Source organism: Puma concolor, chromosome B2, assembly GCF_028749965.1.
Source record: "Puma concolor isolate L17-30 chromosome B2, mPumCon1.1.hap2, whole genome shotgun sequence".
NCBI lineage: Eukaryota > Metazoa > Chordata > Mammalia > Carnivora > Felidae > Puma > Puma concolor.
Window position 1 is genome coordinate 72,808,785 of NC_141671.1, and position 18,725 is coordinate 72,827,509.

The window sequence follows — 18,725 nt, forward strand, 5'->3', positions numbered from 1 at the left end:
ACCTGTGAATCCATCTGGTCCTGGGCTTCTGTTTCTTATGAGTTTTTTGATTAGTGATTCAATGTTGTTACTTGTAATTGATCTGTTCAGATTTTCTATTTCTTCCTGATTCAGTGTTGTTAGATTGTATGCTTCTGGGAATGTATCCTTTTCTTTCACATTGTCCAATTTGCTGGCATATAATTTTTTTGTAGTAGTCTCTTACAATCCTTTGTGTTTCTGGGGTGTCAGTGTTACTTCTCTTTCATTTCTAATTTTATTTACTTGGGTCCTTTCTTATTTTTCTTGATGAGTCTGGCTAATGGTTTATCAATTTTATCTTTTCAAAGAACCAGCTCTTGCTTTCCTTGATTTTTTTTCTATTTTTTAAGTCTTATTTCATTTATTTCTGCTCTGATTTTATTATCATTTTTTCCCCTACTGGCTTTGGGCTTTGTTCTTCTTTGTCTAATTTCTTTAGGGACAAGGTTAGATTGAGATTGAGATTTTTCTTGTTCCTTGAGGTAGGCCTTTATTGCTATAAATTTCCATATTAAAAATAAATTGAATGGATGGATGGATGGAAGAATAAATAAATAAATAAATAAATAAATAAATAAATAAATAAATTCCATCTTAGAACTGCTTTTACTACATGCCAAAGGTTTTTGGAACATTGTGTTTTCATTTGTTTCTATGTATTTTTCTATTTCCTCTTTGATTTCTTTGTTTATTCATTGCCTGTTCACTAACATGCTGTCTAGCCTCCACTTGTTTGTGGTTTTTTTTCTGTTTTTTTCTTTTTTCTTGTAACTGATTTCTAATTTCATACCATTGTGGTTGGAAAAGATGCATGATGTGATTTCAGTCTTCTTGAAGTTATTGACTTGTTTTGTGGCCCAACATGTAGTCTATCCTGGAGATTGTTCCATGTGTACTTGAAAAGAATGTGTATTCTGTGGTTTTTGATGGAATGTTCTATCTCTTTTATGTCCATCTAGTCTAATGTATCTTTCATAAACACTGTTTACTTATTTATTTTCTGTCTGGATGATCTACCCATTGATGTAAGTGTTAAAGTCCCCTCCTATTGTATTGCCGTCACTTTCTTCCCTTATGTCTGTTAATATTTGCTTTATGTATTTAGGTACTCCAATGTTGGGTACGTAGATATTTACAATTGTTACCTCCTCTTGTTGGATTGATTCCTTTATCATTATGTAATGTCCTTCTTTGTCTCTTATTACAGTCTTTGTTTAAATTCTATTTTGTCTAAGTATTGCTATCCTGGCTTTTGTTTTTCCTTCCATTTGTGTGGAAAATCTTTCTCCATCCTTTCACTTTTTAATCTGTGTGTGTCTTTAGGTTTAAAGTGAATCTCTTATAAGCAGCATAGTTGAGTCTATTTTTTAACCATTCCTGCATACTATCTATTGAATGGAGCATTTAGACCATTTACATTTAAAGTAATGATGATGGGTATGTACTTATTCCCAGTTTGTTAATTATTTTCTAGTTATTTATGTTCTCTTATTTCTTATGTGCAATTCTTGAATGGTGTAATCTATCTTCCATATTAGTATAAAAATTGCTGTTCTGAAATAAAAGCTTCATGTCATCTAAAAATCCACTTTTGATTTCTACTAAAGTGCATTGTATATAATATAAGCCCCATAAAGTGTTTGGAGGCTTTTAAGTGAATGAATAGATGAACTGGATGATTGACAGTTGAGTAGGTTCAGTCATAGTTATTTTCAGATTTATTAGCTATGAAACAATTGTTGGAAGAATGCCAACCATTTAAAGCCATTTGCTCATCCTTAACCTTTGAAACAACTGGCCATATCACATCAAACTATTATAGATGAAGTTGTTTATCAGTTTCTTGATTTATTTTATTAAATCAACCAGAAACAATAATTGTACTTTATATGAAATTCTGGAATTGAATATGTCAATAATTATAATCCTAATAACTACAGTAGGATGTCTACAGTATTACACCATGGATTATTTCCTAGTGGCAATTTAAAGTTCAGAGTTCTTTCAGTCCCAAACCCGTATACATTGTACAACACAAAGGAATACTCTCCCTTAACTAAAAGTGACTAATTCTTAACCACTAAATTGTAATTCAAAACACATTCTTTATAAGTGTACCTAGACACATTTCTGTAAAGCTAAAAGCATCCAGAGATATATACCACTCATCTTGCTATAAATTTAAATGCAATCCTGACCTGTATTTTTATGAATTAATAAAAATGTTACTTGGGCAATCCAGGTTTTGCAATTAATCAAGAGAACTGTATCTTTAAGAGAGTATCCTAGCAACCTTTCAGCAAGCTCAGGAAAGACCCAAATGACAATATACACCGATTTAATTATGCTGCTGGCTCTATCAAACTTTGCAGTTAATCAAAAAAACACTTAAAAACAGAAATAGAAATTAAGTCACAGCTGAAAATGAGAACAGGCGAAGGAATGTAAGGGGAGAATTTCATAACTGAAAGATAACTTTTTACTTGCTTATCAATAGAGTAGAAATGAAATTGGTAAAATTATAATTCCACAAGGAAGTTGGTAAAGTTACGATTGCTGTGTTAGAACCAATATTATATTGATTAAGAGATTGCTAGTCCAAGGCCAAAATTACATTGGGATAATCACAGCTTTAAGAATATATTTAAGTTGTACAAGCCCACTACATTTTTAATGGCCCATCCAATTGTACATTTCCTAGTGGTAATGCATTTTATGGGAACTAAGCCCTTGAAAAACAATGTTTCTCCTGAGTACACATTTGGAAATGTAGCTAATTTCATAACCACCACTTCCTTCACCCACCACTCCCCCTACCTCATCATCACCACCATCACTATTTTGCATGGCCCAGTACTGGGCACCATCTTTAACTGTTTATATCTATATCTGTTTATAACAGATTATACAGCAACAGGTATGTCCTTGATGAGGTGGGGGTTTTTGGTAACAGCCATATAAATCAAGGAAGTCAGAGAAAGGCAGATGGAGACTTTATATAGCAAACAAAATCCAAATTCATAAAACATGGCCTACTTGTGTAGGTAGAGGTAGGTACTACCTCTGGATGTACATCAGAATTCTTATTTATGTGTCTTCAAAGATGCAAAAAGTGGACACATGAGAAATTTGAATACTTCTAATTTTTAACATATTCCCTGTTTATAGGCCAATTTCATTTAGATAATTTTAATGTTTCTTAAACCTCAAGCAAAGAAGTTACTTGCCTGGAACATTAAGTACACACACACACACACACACACACACACACACACACACACTTTTTTCTCAAATTTTGAAAAAGCTAAACTTTTAAATTTAATAAACTTGTTGCTATACCAAAGTGCATGCCCTACAAAGAATGTCAAATTTAAACCATATTGATTAGTTCTTCAGGAAATGCGGTAGGACAACATTTTGAGGGTTTTTCTGGAAGCTTAGGGACGATAGGCTATGTTAGAGGAATGACATATGAACCACTCCATCTTTTTGGTGCTGGTGGTTCCATTGGCATTCCTCTTCCCTGACTAGTTCAACTCTTCTGATACATAACAGAGGACTGACTGTTATAGACCATAACTGTTGTAGCCATAAAAAAGACAGTGGTTTGTTTCTGGTCCAAAAAGTGTAGTGTGAGGGGGAGCCTGGGTGGCTTGGTCAGTTAGGCATTTGAGTCTTGATTTCACTCAGGTCATGACCTCATGGTTTTGTGGGTTCAAGCCCCACATTGGGCTCTGTGTTGACCCTACAGAGCCTGCTTGGGATTCTCTCTCTCTCTCTGCCGCTCCCCTGCTTATGCTCTCTGTCTCTCTCAAAATAAAATAAACTTAAAAAAAAAAAGTGCAGTGTGAGGGACAAAGGTGAGTTCATATACTGTACGTTCACACTATGATCCCAAGCTGTGCTAAATTTCAATTTGCAAAACCCTGCAAGTAGCCAATCTAAGTAGAAATGCCCCTCAACCCCTCACCTACTAGTGTTGGCTCAGAGCACTGGTTCTCAACCTTGAGTTGCATCAGAATCCCTGGAGGACTTGTTCAAATACAGAATGCCTTACACCCAGAGTCATTGATTTAGGAGGTCTAGGGTGGAACCTAAGGATTGGCATTTCTTTTTCTAATGTTTATTTGAGAGAGACAGAGAGCAGAGGAGGGGCAAAGAGAGAGGGAGACAGAATCTGAGGCAGGCTCCAGGCTCTGAGCTGTCAGCACAGAGCCAATGCGGAGCTGAATTCACGAACCACGAGATCATGACCTGAGCCCAAGTTGGAGGCTTAACCGACTGAGCCACCCAGTCGCCCCAAGAATTGGCATTTCTAACAAGTTCCCAGGGGACACTGGTGAGGCTTGGGGGGTGGGCAGGAGACACACTTTGAGAACTAATGCCTAAAGAATAAAGCAAACTTGTTTATTGAAAACTAGACCTCAGAGTTATGGGCCCCATTGATTCTGGACCCCAGTAGTAATGTTTGAGTGGTAACAGACTCTCCTGGAATATGTTCTTTGGTTCTACTGATTCTCTTTCTCTGCTGAAAAATATTTTGGATACAGAACATAGAGATTTGTGCTGATTATTGAAGGAGTTCTTCTGTAAGTGCTTAGGAGAGTAAATTAGGATGTCACTGACATTAGAAACAAACTGTTGGAGGTAAATTTAAGAACCGGAGGGAAGTCCTTGTAGAAGAAAAACAAAACTGCAATAAACCCATGTTTCTAGGTGTACCCAGAGGTTTTCAGTATCCCAACTGTGTATATATGGTAACTCTCAGGTTCTTTTTATCAGTGTGAAAAAAACCCCTGAAGTCTATGATGTCCTGTTACAGATAGTGTGAAAAGTAGGCCTTACCAGGATCCATATTAACTGGGACAAAAATTCTGAAATTTGATATTCAGGTCAGTTAAAGAGAGAAGAAAAACAGCTGCCCTTGGCCATGCTATTCAGGACACCCCCCTTAGCTATACTAGCAGAGAGGCTTCTTCCTGAATTCTAATACTCTGCCTTCAGACCAGAGCAGGGGCTCCTATTTCTGTTACTCCTCCATGGAAACAACTGGAGAAGCAAAACTATGTGTGTAAAGCTGCTTCTCCCACAGGCTGCCTGTTCCTGGGAGCAGCAAAGTCCTTCTGTGGGCGACCGCAACCTCCGCGTGGGTCCATAATGACAAGGTGACTTCAAAGATGGCAGATTATAGGGTAAAATATCACATTTAGTTTTTAAGATACCATATTGACAAGCTTCTGTTGGGGTATTGATACAGAAAAGTTTGGGGTATTAATACAGAAACAAAAGAAAATGCTTAATAGGTAATGTTCTCCCTCTACTGACATGCCTGTTTTACTTAGTCTCTTCTCTCAAGAAAACATCATCTCATTTAATCCTCACAATAACTGTAAACTATGATCAGCCCCATTTCACATCCGAGGAAACCTTAAGAAAAGTTAAATTATTTGACCAAAGTTTTAATTAGTAAGTGGCAAACTCCAACCCAACTGTTTCTACCCTATCCTGGCTACCCATTTCTAAGTTTTGTTTTGTTCTAGATTGAAATAGAGTATGTTCATTTATATGTAGATATATTTCACAAATGTAGCATTTGGTACAAAAAAAGTACATTTCTGGAACTCCTCTGTGAACTCTAAAGTGTTAATGTCTTACATACTCATCTTACAATAATGATGGGACAGTTCACCCTTCAACAACAGAATTAACTTCATAGTGCAACCCCATGGTTGTAATCATATTGCTAAAATGGCTTGTGGCTAGAGATACGGAGTTTCGAGTAACTAATGCTTGTTCCATTAAGAGCCTTTTGATATTTTTTTTCCATAAGAGCCATTAATTAGATATTGTTAATTGGAAAATACAGGCACACCTCATTTTATTGTGCTTCACTTTATTGCGGTTCACAAATACTGCATTTTTTATAATTTGAAGGTTTGTTGCAACCCTGCATTGAACAAGTTGGTGTCATTTTTCCAACAGCATTTGCTCATTTCATTCCTCTGTCACATTTTAATGATTCTTGTAATATTTTTAATTTTCATTTTATTTGTATGGTTATCTCTAGTGATTTTTTAATTAAAATACAGCTGACACACAATGTTACATTAATTTCAAGTGTGCAACATAGTGATTCAACAAGTCTGTATGTTATGCTATGTTCATAGCAAGTGTAGCTATCATCTGTCACCATATAAAAATATCTAATCAGTGATCTTTGACGTTACTGTTGTAATTGTTTTGGAATGCCAACCGCTCCCATATAAGATGGCAAACTTAATCGATAACTGTTGTGTGTGTTCTGACTATTCCACTGGACATTTCCCATCTTTCTCCCTCCCCTTGGGCATTTTATTCCTTAAGACACAACAATATTGAAGTTAGGCCAATTAATAATCCTACACAGGGGTGCCTGGGTGGCGCAGTCGGTTAAGTGTCCGACTTCAGCCAGGTCACGATCTCGCGGTCCGTGAGTTCGAGCCCCGCGTCAGGCTCTGGGCTGATGGCTCGGAGCCTGGAGCCTGTTTCCGATTCTGTGTCTCCCTCTCTCTCTGCCCCTCCCCCGTTCATGCTCTGTCTCTCTCTGTCCCAAAAATAAACATTGAAAAAAAAAATTTTTTTTTAAAAAATAATAATCCTACACGTCTCTTAAGTATTCAAGTGAAAGGAATAATCACATTTCTCTCACTTTAAGTCAAAAGCTAGAAATGATTATGCTTGTGAGGAAGGCATGTTGGAAGCTTTTGGTTGACAGACCAAAAGCTAGGCCTTTTGTGCCAAACAGCCAAGTTGTGAATGCAAAGGAAAAGTTCTCGAAGGAAATTAAAAGTGCTACTCCAGTGAACACATTAATGATAAGAAAGTGAAATGGACTATTGCTGATAAGGAGAAAGTTTTGTGGTCTAGATAGATCAAACCAGCCACAATATTCCCTTAAACCAAAGCCTAATCCAGAGCAAGGCCCTCTTTTCAGTTCTATGAAGGCTGAGAGACTTGAGGAAGCTCCTGAAGAAAAGTATGAAGCTAGCAGATATTGGTTCATGAGGTTTAAGGAAAGAAGCTGTCTTCAAAACATAAAATGCAAGATCAAGCAGCAAGTGCTGATGTAGAAGCTGCAGCAAGTTCTCCAGGAGAACTAGCTAAGATCATTAATGAAGGAGGCTACTCTAAACAAGATTTTTTAATGTAAATGAAATAGCCTTATATTGGAAGATCCATCTAGGACTGTCAGAGCTAGAAAGGGGAAGTCAGTGCCTGTCTTCAAAGCTTCACAGGACAGACTGACTCTCTTCTCAGGGGTCAAGGCAGTGTTTTTACCATCCTGAAAATCCTAGGGTCTTTAAGAATTATGATGAATCTACTCTGCCTGGCTCTATAAATGCAATAAAGCTTGGATGATAGCACATGTTTACAACATGGTTTGCTGAGTATTTTAAGCCCAGTGTTGAGACCTACTGCTCAGAAAAAGCCTCCTTTCAAAATATTACTGCTCATTGACAATATATCTAGACACCACGAGCTCTGATGACATACAGTGATATTCATGTGATATGCATGTTGTTTTCATGCCTGCTACACAGCATCCATTCTCTCTCCATGGATCAAGGAGTAATTTTGACACTCAAATCTTATTTAAGAAACACATTTTTTAAAGACCATTAGTTGCCATAGGTAATGATTCCTCTGATGGATCTGGGAAAAGTACATTGAAAAGTTTCTGGAAAGGATTCACCATTCTAGATGCCATCAAGAATGTGATTCATGGGAAGAGGTCAAAATATCAACATTAACAGAAGTTTGGAAGTTGATTCTACCCCTCACAGATGACTTTGTGGGATTCTAGACTTCAGTGGAGAAACTAAGTGCAGATGTAGACACAGCAAAAGAATTATGATTAGAAGTGGAGCCTGAAGATGTGTCAGAATTGCTGCAATCGCATGATCAAACCCGAAGGGATGAGGAGCCGCTGCTTACAGAGGAGCAAAGACAGGAGTTCTTGAGATGGAATCTACTGAAGATGTGGAGATTGCTGAAATAACAAAGGGTTTAGCATATCACATAAACTTACTTGATAAAGCAGCCGTAGGGTTTCAAAAGATTGTAATTTTGAAAGTTCAACTGTGTGTAAAATGCTGTCAAACAGCATCACATGCTACAGAGAAATCATTCCTGAAAAGAAGAGCCAATTGATGTGGCAAATTTCCTTGTTGTCTTATCTTCAGGAAATGCCACCACCACCCCCAGTTTCAGCAACCGCCGTTCTGATCACTCAGCAGCCATTACCATTGAGGCAGGACCCTCCACCAGCAAAAAAATTTACAACTTGCTGGAAGCTCAGATGATGGTATTTTTTTTTTTTTTTTAGCAATACTTTTTAATTAAGGTATGCATTTACTTTTAGGCATAATGCCATTGTACACTTAATAGACTATAGTATAAACATAGCTTTTATATGCAGTAGGAAACCAAAAAAATAATTCAACTCACTTTATTGTGGTGGTCTGGAACCAAATCCACCATAACTGTAAAGCAAATTGCTTATGTCCAAAATTTCATCAGGGAAAAATGCCTCCCCCTTTCTGTAGAAGTTGTGATCGTTCCATGAAGAGAGGCAGAAGGGTGTCATCCTTCCCCTATACAAAGCCACCAGCCCTATAGGTGGGCATATAAACTAGCCCACCAGATTTTTGCTGGAGGTATAGGAAAGATTTTCTTTTTGAGGTCGGTGCCAGATGCAGGGTGCCAGGCTAAGAGGTGGACAAAGCACTGTTATTTGAACCTCCAGATCAATGAGCTTTCCATATTGAAGCCAAAAATAATATTTTTTTAAGCTGGTTTGATTTGGGTTTCCATTATTTACCACTTAAAGAGTAAATGCAAAATTCTTTTCTAAAATATCTTCTTTCTTTGGACTTCTTGAGACTATTGAATATAGTCTATTAGCCCGAGTGTAAAATGGGAGTAAGTATCCACTTTAGAAAGAACTTTGTGAGGATTAAATGAGCTAAAGCACATGCATAAAAACACGAACTGTAAAGCCCAACATTCAATAAGTATCACTTCTCTTCCTTGTTTCTACATTACCTTTCTAAAACATCAATATTTGAGCCTTTACAGTTGTTTTTCACATATCAACTCATTTAATGTATGCAATATCATGAGGGAGGGGGGAAAGGAGGTGAAAAGAGGTTTTGTAGCTTATCCAAGGATACACACATTGTGGGAGAGCTGGGGTGCAAATTATCACCTTATGCAATATAAAGTGCTATGTTTTCTGTATTTCATTTTATTTCTGCTATGAGGCTGACTGCACAATGATGAATGAAGGAAGGAAAGTTCTAAGTGCAAAGCTAAGAGGTACAACACATTTAGTATAGATGTTTTATGGTAATTCGGGTGGGGTTTTTTTTTTTTTTGGCCCGTTATCTTGTGCAAAGTGTAGTGTCAGTATGTTGTATGTACATACCTATGCTCTATTTTCCAATTATACCCTAAAAGAACTTCAATCACCTAAGATAACAGCTGATGTTTACTGAGTGCTTATAATGTGCCAGGCACCCTGCCAAGCATCAACCTAAGTATTTCATTCATCCCTCATAACTACCTTAAAAAGTGTTACAAAAGAGCAGTAACAGCTGAGCAACCCAAGGACATTCAGAGAGTGGGTGGGAGGGCAGGGATGGAACTGTGCAGTCTGGCTCACTGTGCTCTGCATTCACTGTGAGGGCAAGGGCAGGGTCTGTCTTACTCTCCTGGCACCTGCTACATGCAGGGCACCCCATTAATGAATGACTACACACTCTTTACTAAAAAGAGAGCACTTTCAAATGATATAAAAGGAGACTTTAATGTGAAAGGGGCATTTGTTGTGTAGAAAGGAAAAAGCTTTAAAGGCAGATCTTTTCCTAACAATTTACAGTTCCTTTTTGAATCCTAAAAAATCCACATTGTGACTGTAACACACATTTCCCTTCCCCTTTCCATAGGGCAGATCTGCATGCTGTATCTGACTGACACTCAACCAGGGATACCAGAAGGTGAGTATGTCTGATAGGAGATGGTGAGGAGGGTCAGAACTAGCGAATCAGACATGAAATAAGTTTATGATTCAATTTAATCCTCCTTCTCCGCTTTTTTATATTATGAGCAATATATGCCATTAGGATAGTTATTAAGGGTGAAAGGATTAATTAAAACTATAATTATCTGATAAGACTAGCATACTGTCTAACCTGATTTAGGGCAAATTCATCTACTTTAATTAAAAATACTGGACGGGGGAAAAAGGTGAGTAAAGAAGTAAAATTTAACACTGCTGGTCCTGTTTCTACCATGAATTTCTTGAGTGACTTAAGGTATCATTCAAACAGCCATCGTGTGTGTTTAGTTTTTATTAGTTAAGAGTTCTGAGTACAAATAACAAATTTATCTTGACATTTAGAAAAAAAACGATTTACTCTCTGAGGTTTGTTCATAAAAAAAAAAACCTGTTGTGTGCATTTTAATCTCCAATTCTAATGCCTAACACCATAATACTTCTAAGTCTGTAACTTAATTTTAGGTTTAAAAACCCTGTCTTGTTATATCTGGTGAAAGAGACTAGAAAACGTAGAAAAAAAAGCAAGAGACTAATTAAAAGATCTCAATATAAAACTTTACTAAAAGGCTTTTAAAAAGCCTCTTAAAACAACCTAAAAATCAGAATACTTTTGGCAGAAAAATTAGCAGCTATGAACAAAATTAACATTACATAATATTTTATCAAGAACTGAATTATGATGTGGTTTACATATATTAGAATGATTTGCAACAAGCTTTTTTTTAATCAGACATCAAACCTCTTTACTAAAAAAAAATTTTAATGTAGTTTAGCACTTCTGGGAGATTGTTCCCAATCAATGACAGTAACACAATTTAGAAGATGACAGATAGCCTATCTTTTCATTAGAGACCTATCCAGGTAAGTCTTGCCAAATAGTTATGAAATTATATTCAATAATCAGCATTCATAAGAACTCAAGGTAAAACAGTAACTCTGGTCCCCTCATCTATCAGTATATATACTTGGCATCAGAAATCATACCATTAGCAAATACATACTAAATTTTTGAAATTTTTGAAGGAAAAAAAAGCTCACTTTAGAATAAGTGTCAATCTACATTTTTTTATGCTTCCCCTGACACACTATTTCCACCACTCTTCATTTTAACAGTGTTTTCTCCATGGTTGGTGATATATTACTGCTTCTTAAAGACCAATCATACCCAGCAGTCCAAGGTCATCAACTCCTCTGCAGATGAAGTGAGCTACAAAGAGCAGAAGAAGACCAATGCATTTCAACAGAAAAACATCCGCCCTACTTAGCAAGGCAGAAGCCCACCTCTAAAACATTTTTAACCCAAGGTTGCTTTATAATTAGTCCTACAAGTCCAACAGTATTACACTCTCATTGTCTATTGCTGGTTTTGACATAAGTTCAAACCTTAAAATATATACTAGAATTTCCAAGTTACATGCTCTGGAAACATAATTGAGTTTCTATATTAGGATGAAATCTCTTCAGTTTTGTGTATTTGGGTATGAAATCTCAAACCCAGTCACTGTGATACAAACAGTGTAGGAGAACAAGGAGAGGATACCCAAGCCTCCGGGAGCCATGATAGGGGAATTATCCATGCAAACAGACAAATGTCTACTGAATTTAATATGTTAGCACAGTTGTAGGTAAGTGATTTAATGCAGCTCATAAATGCAGCCCCTGTGTTGTCACTGCTCCCACTTAAGAGTAGCTCAGCTTTGCCCTGTTTGTTAGAAAGGGACCCCTGTCCTGCCCACGGAGCACAGGGCTGCTAAGTAGCACCAGCTCTCCACCATCTGGGAGCTATGCTTCCTAACCCAGAGCCTCTCACCCTTAATTTCCACTCAACTTTCAGGAGGAAGACTATATTTAGGTCAGTAAGGATATGACCAAAAATAAGTAAACAACTAGGGATAAAAATAGGAAATAAATATGAACTCCAATGGAGTAAAACTTCCTATAGATCTGATTAAAAGGTAAAACAATTTGTAAATAAAAAGTCAAAACCAAGTAAGATACATCTCTATTTTTGGTTTCATTCAAGTCTCCTTCATTCTTGGCAAACTAGCTATGTGGCATGATATGATCTACTTTTCATTTACACTGTATTTCTCTATTAAAAATCATTCCTTAATAAGGACTTTTCATATTAAAAATTCTAAATGTGTATAATAAATATTGTATTAAAATATTTTAATATTTACAATTGGAAAAAGTATATACTGTCATCAGTCATCTCAGGACTACCTCTTCAATTTCATCTTCTACAGATTCAACTACTTTTACTGCTGGTTTACTGTTTGCATGTTTCAATCGGTGTCTATTTAGATTAAAACTTCTTCCTTCGCTGAGGAAAAAGTCGTCATTTTCATCACGTTCTCTATCCCTACTGCTCTTATCCCCAGGGGGAAAACTGAGAGAGTCCAAGTCTCCTTTGCCGGCAGCCAGAGAATTTGGGTCACTGCTTTTAGAGGAAACGGTGCTGCTGCTGCCACTGGCACCAAATAACTGTTCCATCAGATGAGCTTTTTTCTCTTTTCTTGTAATTAAATCTACACTGTCTTTACCAAGTTTCTCTATACTGTTTCTTTGGAGATCCAAAAGGCCACTCTTCTGGCTAAATGGATTTGACGTTTTTGCAAATGTGTTTTTTGCAAATGAAGGCACATAGCTGCCAAATGCAAGCTCATTTGGAGAGGCTGGGCTTCTAATACTTCCTGGATTCTGACCATCTCCTTTTGTAGCAAAGTGGCTGATGTCTTGCAAATGATGCCCATTAAACACTCTCTCTGAGGATTCACAGAACATGGATGTTTTGGGGCTTCTCTCTGGGAAGTGCAGTTTTGATTCCAAATCAGGTGGCAATGGCAGAGGAGGGCATTTTAGATTCCGAGAATCTTGAAGTTCTCTGTTGATTTCATTCAGTTTAGCAAGTAGCATTTCTCTCTTCAGCCTTTCTTCTTCCTCTTCTTCTAATTTACCAAGGTTTTGAATTTGGTACATTTCCATTTGGTATCTTCCAGTTTCCAATGCGGGCTTTTCTTCTCTCTCCAGCAAAGATACCTTGTCTTTTTCCTTTTTAGCAAGTTCTTCTCTTTCCCACTCTGCATGAAATCAAATTAAAAAAATGAGATTTTATAGGAGTCAATATCTTTAGGAAAACTCAATTCTCATCTTTTACAAAACAGTCTATCTAACTTAGTTATCAGCACAGTGAAGATGAACACTGTAAATTTCATTGCTATACTTGATAGTCTGGAATTCACAAAGAATATACTTAATGTGTACTGCATTTAAAATTCACATTTATAGGAAGAATTTTGTTCTTCAGTTTAGAGATAGGGAAGAAGGGTCTCTATTTTTTATACCTAATACAGTGTGGTACACTGAATAGAGAGTGATAGATGGATGGGGTGAGTTTATTTTAAAATTAAAAATAAACTGAAACTCTAGATGTCATACCATGAGAAGGACACAACATCATGTATATAGTATTCTTACTGAAGATACATTAGGTTGAATCTAAGAGAAAACTTCAGATAAACCTCAAATGAGGAATTTTTAAAAAATGGGTCTTTATTCATCAAAAATGTTAATCTCACAAAATATTTAGAGAAGGCTGAAGAGATAGGAGAACTAAATGCAATTCATGATCATATCATGGAGAAGAAAATGCTATTAAGGACAATACTGTGTCAATTGACAAAACTGTAATATGGACGGCAGATTAGAGAAATGTGTTGTATCAAAGTTAAATTTTCTGAAGTTGAAAACTATACTGGAATGATGTAAGAAAATGTCCTTATTTGGGAACAATACACATGGAAGTATTTTAAGGTATGGGCATGAGATATACAACTTTTAGAAGCTTTAGAAGCTTTAGAACATTTTCACTGATGTTAGAGACCATTCTATACAAACTCCAGAAAAAAAAAAAAAAAATCAATAAGCTGGAAAGAAAGGACCAGTCTTCTGTTACTTTATTCCTTTTCTCAGTACCTAGACACAACGGACATACTACCTAATTTTCTATTCTATATTTTAACATGTGGAAGCATCTCCCTTTGTGCATTAGCCAACAGGAATAGATTTTCTAATTTACCTGTTACATTGCTCTAAACAGACACTAAAAATACACATATATACAGTAACTGAAGCAATAGTTAGGCGACAGTTTTATGTTCCATTAACTTTAAGGGGAAAAAAAAGGATTTCTCTGTAAGACTAATGAAATATATGCAGAGGATTTCTCACCTATACATTTAAGATATTTTATCCAGATGGAAATGAATTTATTCCTGAACTTCATTTTCAATATCTGAAACTGTATGAGTTGGTTCCCTAAACTTCCATACTAATGGTTGAATACATTAAAGATTTGTTTTACATACTGAAACCAAAGAAAACTTACAGGAATATATTTGGGGCCTCATAATTCATTGATTTTCATGTTTTGGCCAGTCTGACGGCCAAGCCAATAAAGTGTATTGTCTTTATCTCTTCATCAAGTTTTAGTTAATTTATACACAAAAATTTTCCCTTTCATCGGAATTCTACTTCATCCGAACTTTCTGAAGGTAACTGTCCTTATTACCTAACCCCAAATAGCAACTTAACAGTCATTTTTTCCCTTCCTTAAAAACTGTATTGAAATGTTTGATTCCTAAAAGACCATCCCCCAACACTGTATCAACCTTTTCTTATTCTGTATAACCAATTCACTGTGCAGCTGGAAAATATGAGAATATTAAGGGATGCTAACCCTTTCTTTACCAAAAGATGCTGATTCATCTCTTGATTAAACAAATTCTTTTCTTACCATCCTCCGGCTTCTCAACCTCCTGTTTTACAACACGGAATCCTTGATCTTTCACAAATTTTTCTTCTCTTTTCACAATTGGGTTTAGCATCCCTGCTTCTTCATGCTCACCTCTTTCTTGCAATTCCAGGTCCTATTACATATATATTTTTTTAAATGCAAGTTCACAAGTTAAAAGGGAGAAAAAGCCATTTAAATATCATAGATTTATCTCCCATTAAGTATGACACCAAGTTAGAAACTAAATTTTAATTTAATAAAGCAGTAAATCACAAGTTACCACCCTCTGAAAGATACTTCAAAGGCACATAAGATTATTTTAGTTCAAATTTTTCTAAAAAGTAGAAGACATATCAGAACCAATAAAATTAAAGCCAATACTCTACAAACAATTCTGAAGAGATATGTTTCAGAAGTATCCTTGCTTTGTACATTTTCACAGCAAAATCCGATTAATTCAGTTAACCAGAAAAGGCTATTAACAACGTACGGAGAGGCGATGGGAGAAGGTGCTGAGCTATAATACAGGCAGTAACAACTGCACTGAATTTTTCAAGTTTATACTATAAATTTTATAATAAATATTTAAATAAATAAAATGTAAACCCAAAATTACTTGTTCCTTATGGTCCCTTTACCATGTGTGTGTAATTTTTCTGAATAAAAGTAAAATACCTAATACAAAGTATAGCAGAGAATTGTCCCTTGTATCAATTTTCCTCTTCTTTTTAGTTACAGAATCCCTGAGAGTTTTAGCAGGGCATAGGACTGCTCAAGTAGAGACTACATTTGCTAACCTCCCTTGGAGCTAAACGGACCAAAGGGATGTGAGTGAAAGTACAGATGCAACTTCCGATCACATTTATAAAAACAAAAGCTGCTTGCCCTCCACTTTGTTCCTCCTCCTCACAAGGGTGGTGAGCCAATTCCAACCATACAGAGGAGGACTACACTCTTTAAGATGGAAGAACATTAAGACAAAGGATGACTGCCAAGGAATAAACCTATCTACCTATCCTGGACTACACACTGACCTTCAATCTATTATATAAAAAAGAAAATCTGCAACTTGTTTGAGCCACTGTATTTGGGGTCTCTTTCCAACAGGAACTTATTGGTCTGTACTTTAATAACATTCCCATTTGCTAAGACCCTTTAAAGTGGCAGGAAGTCTTAAGAGCCTTATAAACTCTGTGATTAGTTATTACCACAACCCTGATGGGTAGCCCATCCCCCTTTTATACACTAGGAAACTGAGGCTCCAGGAAGTCCCAACTAAAATGTTAGAACCAGAATTTAATTAAAAAACAGTGCTAACTCCAAGGCTGTACTCTTTTCACCCTATCAGGTTGCTACTGTTCATGCTGAATCTTATAAAGACTATTCTTTAATCCTTTTAAAGTTAAGAATGAGTTTCTATTCCACACTTTACCCTTTTCAAAAAGAAAACATGATCTAGTTTCAATGACAGTGAAAATATAGGAAGAAAGACACTTAGCACATACAGCCCAAGAATCAAATCAGACCATCCTGTCTGGTATTACCACAAGAAAAGAGCTCAGGGTCACTGGGAAACTTACAGGGCACAAAAACATAGGAATATGTGAAATATGCTGGATCCCTGGTATATCATTTTCTTTGGGATTTAAATTGTAAACACAAAATATAGAACTCTCTTAGAGAAAAGAACCTTCTGGTATTCAGCATAAAAGTCCTTTTCGATGAAGGTCCAATACAGACTCCCCTGAATTTCGCTCTAATTTAAATGGTTAGTTTTATAAAGTCAGATTGAACTGCAAAGACTTTGCTCAACATTCAATTAATCTATAAAATTCTCATATAATAAGGCCAAAAAAATATGTTGACTAATTGTAAAAAATCATTTGAAAAGTACTATAATTTACTATTAAATATAAGGGCAAGGAGGATTTTTAGATTATCTGATTATTAGATATCTGATTAGTAGATATCTGATTCTTCTTCTTCTTATTAGATGACATAAAAGGTAAGAAACTGCTATCTCCAATCCAGAAGGTACAACTAACCTTCCTGAAGCATCTGAAAGATGCAATGAGAACTAAGAGTTGATCCAAAGGGATTTAATAAAATACATAGGTGTTACCTCTTTTGAAAAGGCTACTTGCATATTTTCAGTTATGGCACTAGCTTCATTGCTAACTTTTAAAACACTTGATACTATGTTTTTTGGAATAACTTCAAACCTAGAGTTTAGTACCTAATCATGTTTCTAAACTCACCAAAGTAAGACGTTCAGGTTCTTCCCATTTGTTTTCATAACACATAACTGTTTGTGGTGTTATAGGAAATTCTTCCAGCTCGAAGTCGTCACTGGTTTGTACTCCTTTTGTACACTGGTCTATAAAATCACTTTGGCATGCAGCTACCATGAAAATTACAAAAGAATTTTTCTAATCATATTGAACAGTGCTAAGACATGGAATTTAACTGCTATATGTTCACCATCTACATGAGATAATGCATGTTTTGCTCAGCTCTGTGCCTACCCACTATTACTATTTTTGTTTCTAGGGTTAACTGGCAATTCTGTGACTTGAGAACAATTTAAACAGGTAAACCCTATTAAGCTTTTACAAAATTTGTTTTTAACTTTCTGCAATTCAAAAAAGGAAAATTTATACTTTTGCTTAAAAAAAAGCAAAAAAAATGCATAATGCCGAAGTACTTATGAGTGAAATGACTGCTAGGATTTACTTTGAAATACTCTAGAAGTAGAAAAAAATAGATGAAGTAAAATTAGTAAAATATGTAACTATTAAAGCTAAGTGATGCATAATAAAGGTTCATTGTAATATAATCAATCTCCGCTCAGAAGTATTCTTACATATTTTCATAAAAGTTTCAAAAATAATTATAAGAAAAAAATTAAAAATTATGTAAAACATAATTTAATGACCTCAGGAAAAACAGAAAGTTGACAAGATTTCTGAAAATTAGCTACGAGGAAATTTAAGTTTACTTCAAAGAAGTTTTTTCCCCTTTGCCTGCCTTCTACTTCAGAATTATTTGATTTCACTATTAATAAGTGACAACTACAATATGTTTTTCAACAGTAATAGCCACTATACCATTTTTTCTTGATCTAAGTTCTTTTTCTTTCTTTGGAGAAGACTTTGGCAGACGATTAGAATATATGTTTTTTATATCCAGTTCTCTCTCCTTTTCCTGAAAAGAAACCCATAATACAATTAAGGATGTAGAGTATCAGTGTAAAATAAAACAAAAATTCTCACCTCATCAACTGGTATTTTCCTCACCAAACTGGAATATATTATACCTAGTTCAATTTCCCTTCTTACCTACCAAACTATAGAAAGGAATGTCTCTAGAACATCTAGGTTAGGGCAGAGAAATGGTTCTCCCTAAAAAGTGCAATATGTACTGGCAATCAAAATAAATGAGCATAAATAAGGCAAAATTCATTTTCTACCCACTCCTACCTGATGGAGCTAGTAACTATCTTAAACTGTCTTTCAGACTTAGTAACAGAGACCAAAATAATTTTGTTAGCATCTTTCAAATGTGGGTTTTGAATTAGTTAAAAATTAGAGGTTTAAAAAATTTTTTTTCAATGTTTATTTATTTTTGAGAGACAGAGCACGAGTGGGGGAGGGGCAGAGAGAGAGGGAGACATAGAATAGAAGCAGGCTCCAGGCTCCGAGCTGTCAGCACAGAACCCAATGCAGGGCTGGAGCCCTGAGCTGAAGTTGGATGCTTAACTGACTGAGCCACCCCCAAAACTAGACGTTTTTTAAAACACAGTATTCT

At 35.8% G+C, this 18,725-nt stretch overlaps 1 protein-coding gene and 1 long non-coding RNA gene across 4 annotated transcripts in view; one reads left to right on the forward strand and one right to left on the reverse strand.

Annotated features, from left to right (window-relative positions):
• Positions 1–18,725, forward strand: part of LOC147581044 (uncharacterized) — a 112,620-nt gene that overhangs the window by 83,806 nt on the left and 10,089 nt on the right. The window contains exons 2-4 of the long non-coding RNA XR_015251340.1: positions 5,114–5,213; positions 10,008–10,058; positions 17,469–17,509. This is a non-coding gene — a long non-coding RNA (uncharacterized LOC147581044). The remainder of the gene's footprint in view (positions 1–5,113; positions 5,214–10,007; positions 10,059–17,468; positions 17,510–18,725) is intronic.
• The window catches only part of LCA5 (lebercilin LCA5), a 79,732-nt gene continuing 71,666 nt past the window's right edge, over positions 10,660–18,725 (reverse strand). For 2 of the 3 annotated variants that reach the window (XM_025925827.2, XM_086707287.1), the window contains exons 5-8: positions 18,026–18,122; positions 17,177–17,319; positions 14,919–15,051; positions 10,660–13,203 (exon numbers count right to left, since the gene is read on the reverse strand). In XM_025925827.2, coding sequence (XP_025781612.2) covers positions 12,332–13,203; positions 14,919–15,051; positions 17,177–17,319; positions 18,026–18,122 — 1,245 coding nt within the window. In that variant the 3' untranslated portion in view covers positions 10,660–12,331. The remainder of the gene's footprint in view (positions 13,204–14,918; positions 15,052–17,176; positions 17,320–18,025; positions 18,123–18,725) is intronic. The other variant, XM_086707288.1, reaches the window with a different exon arrangement.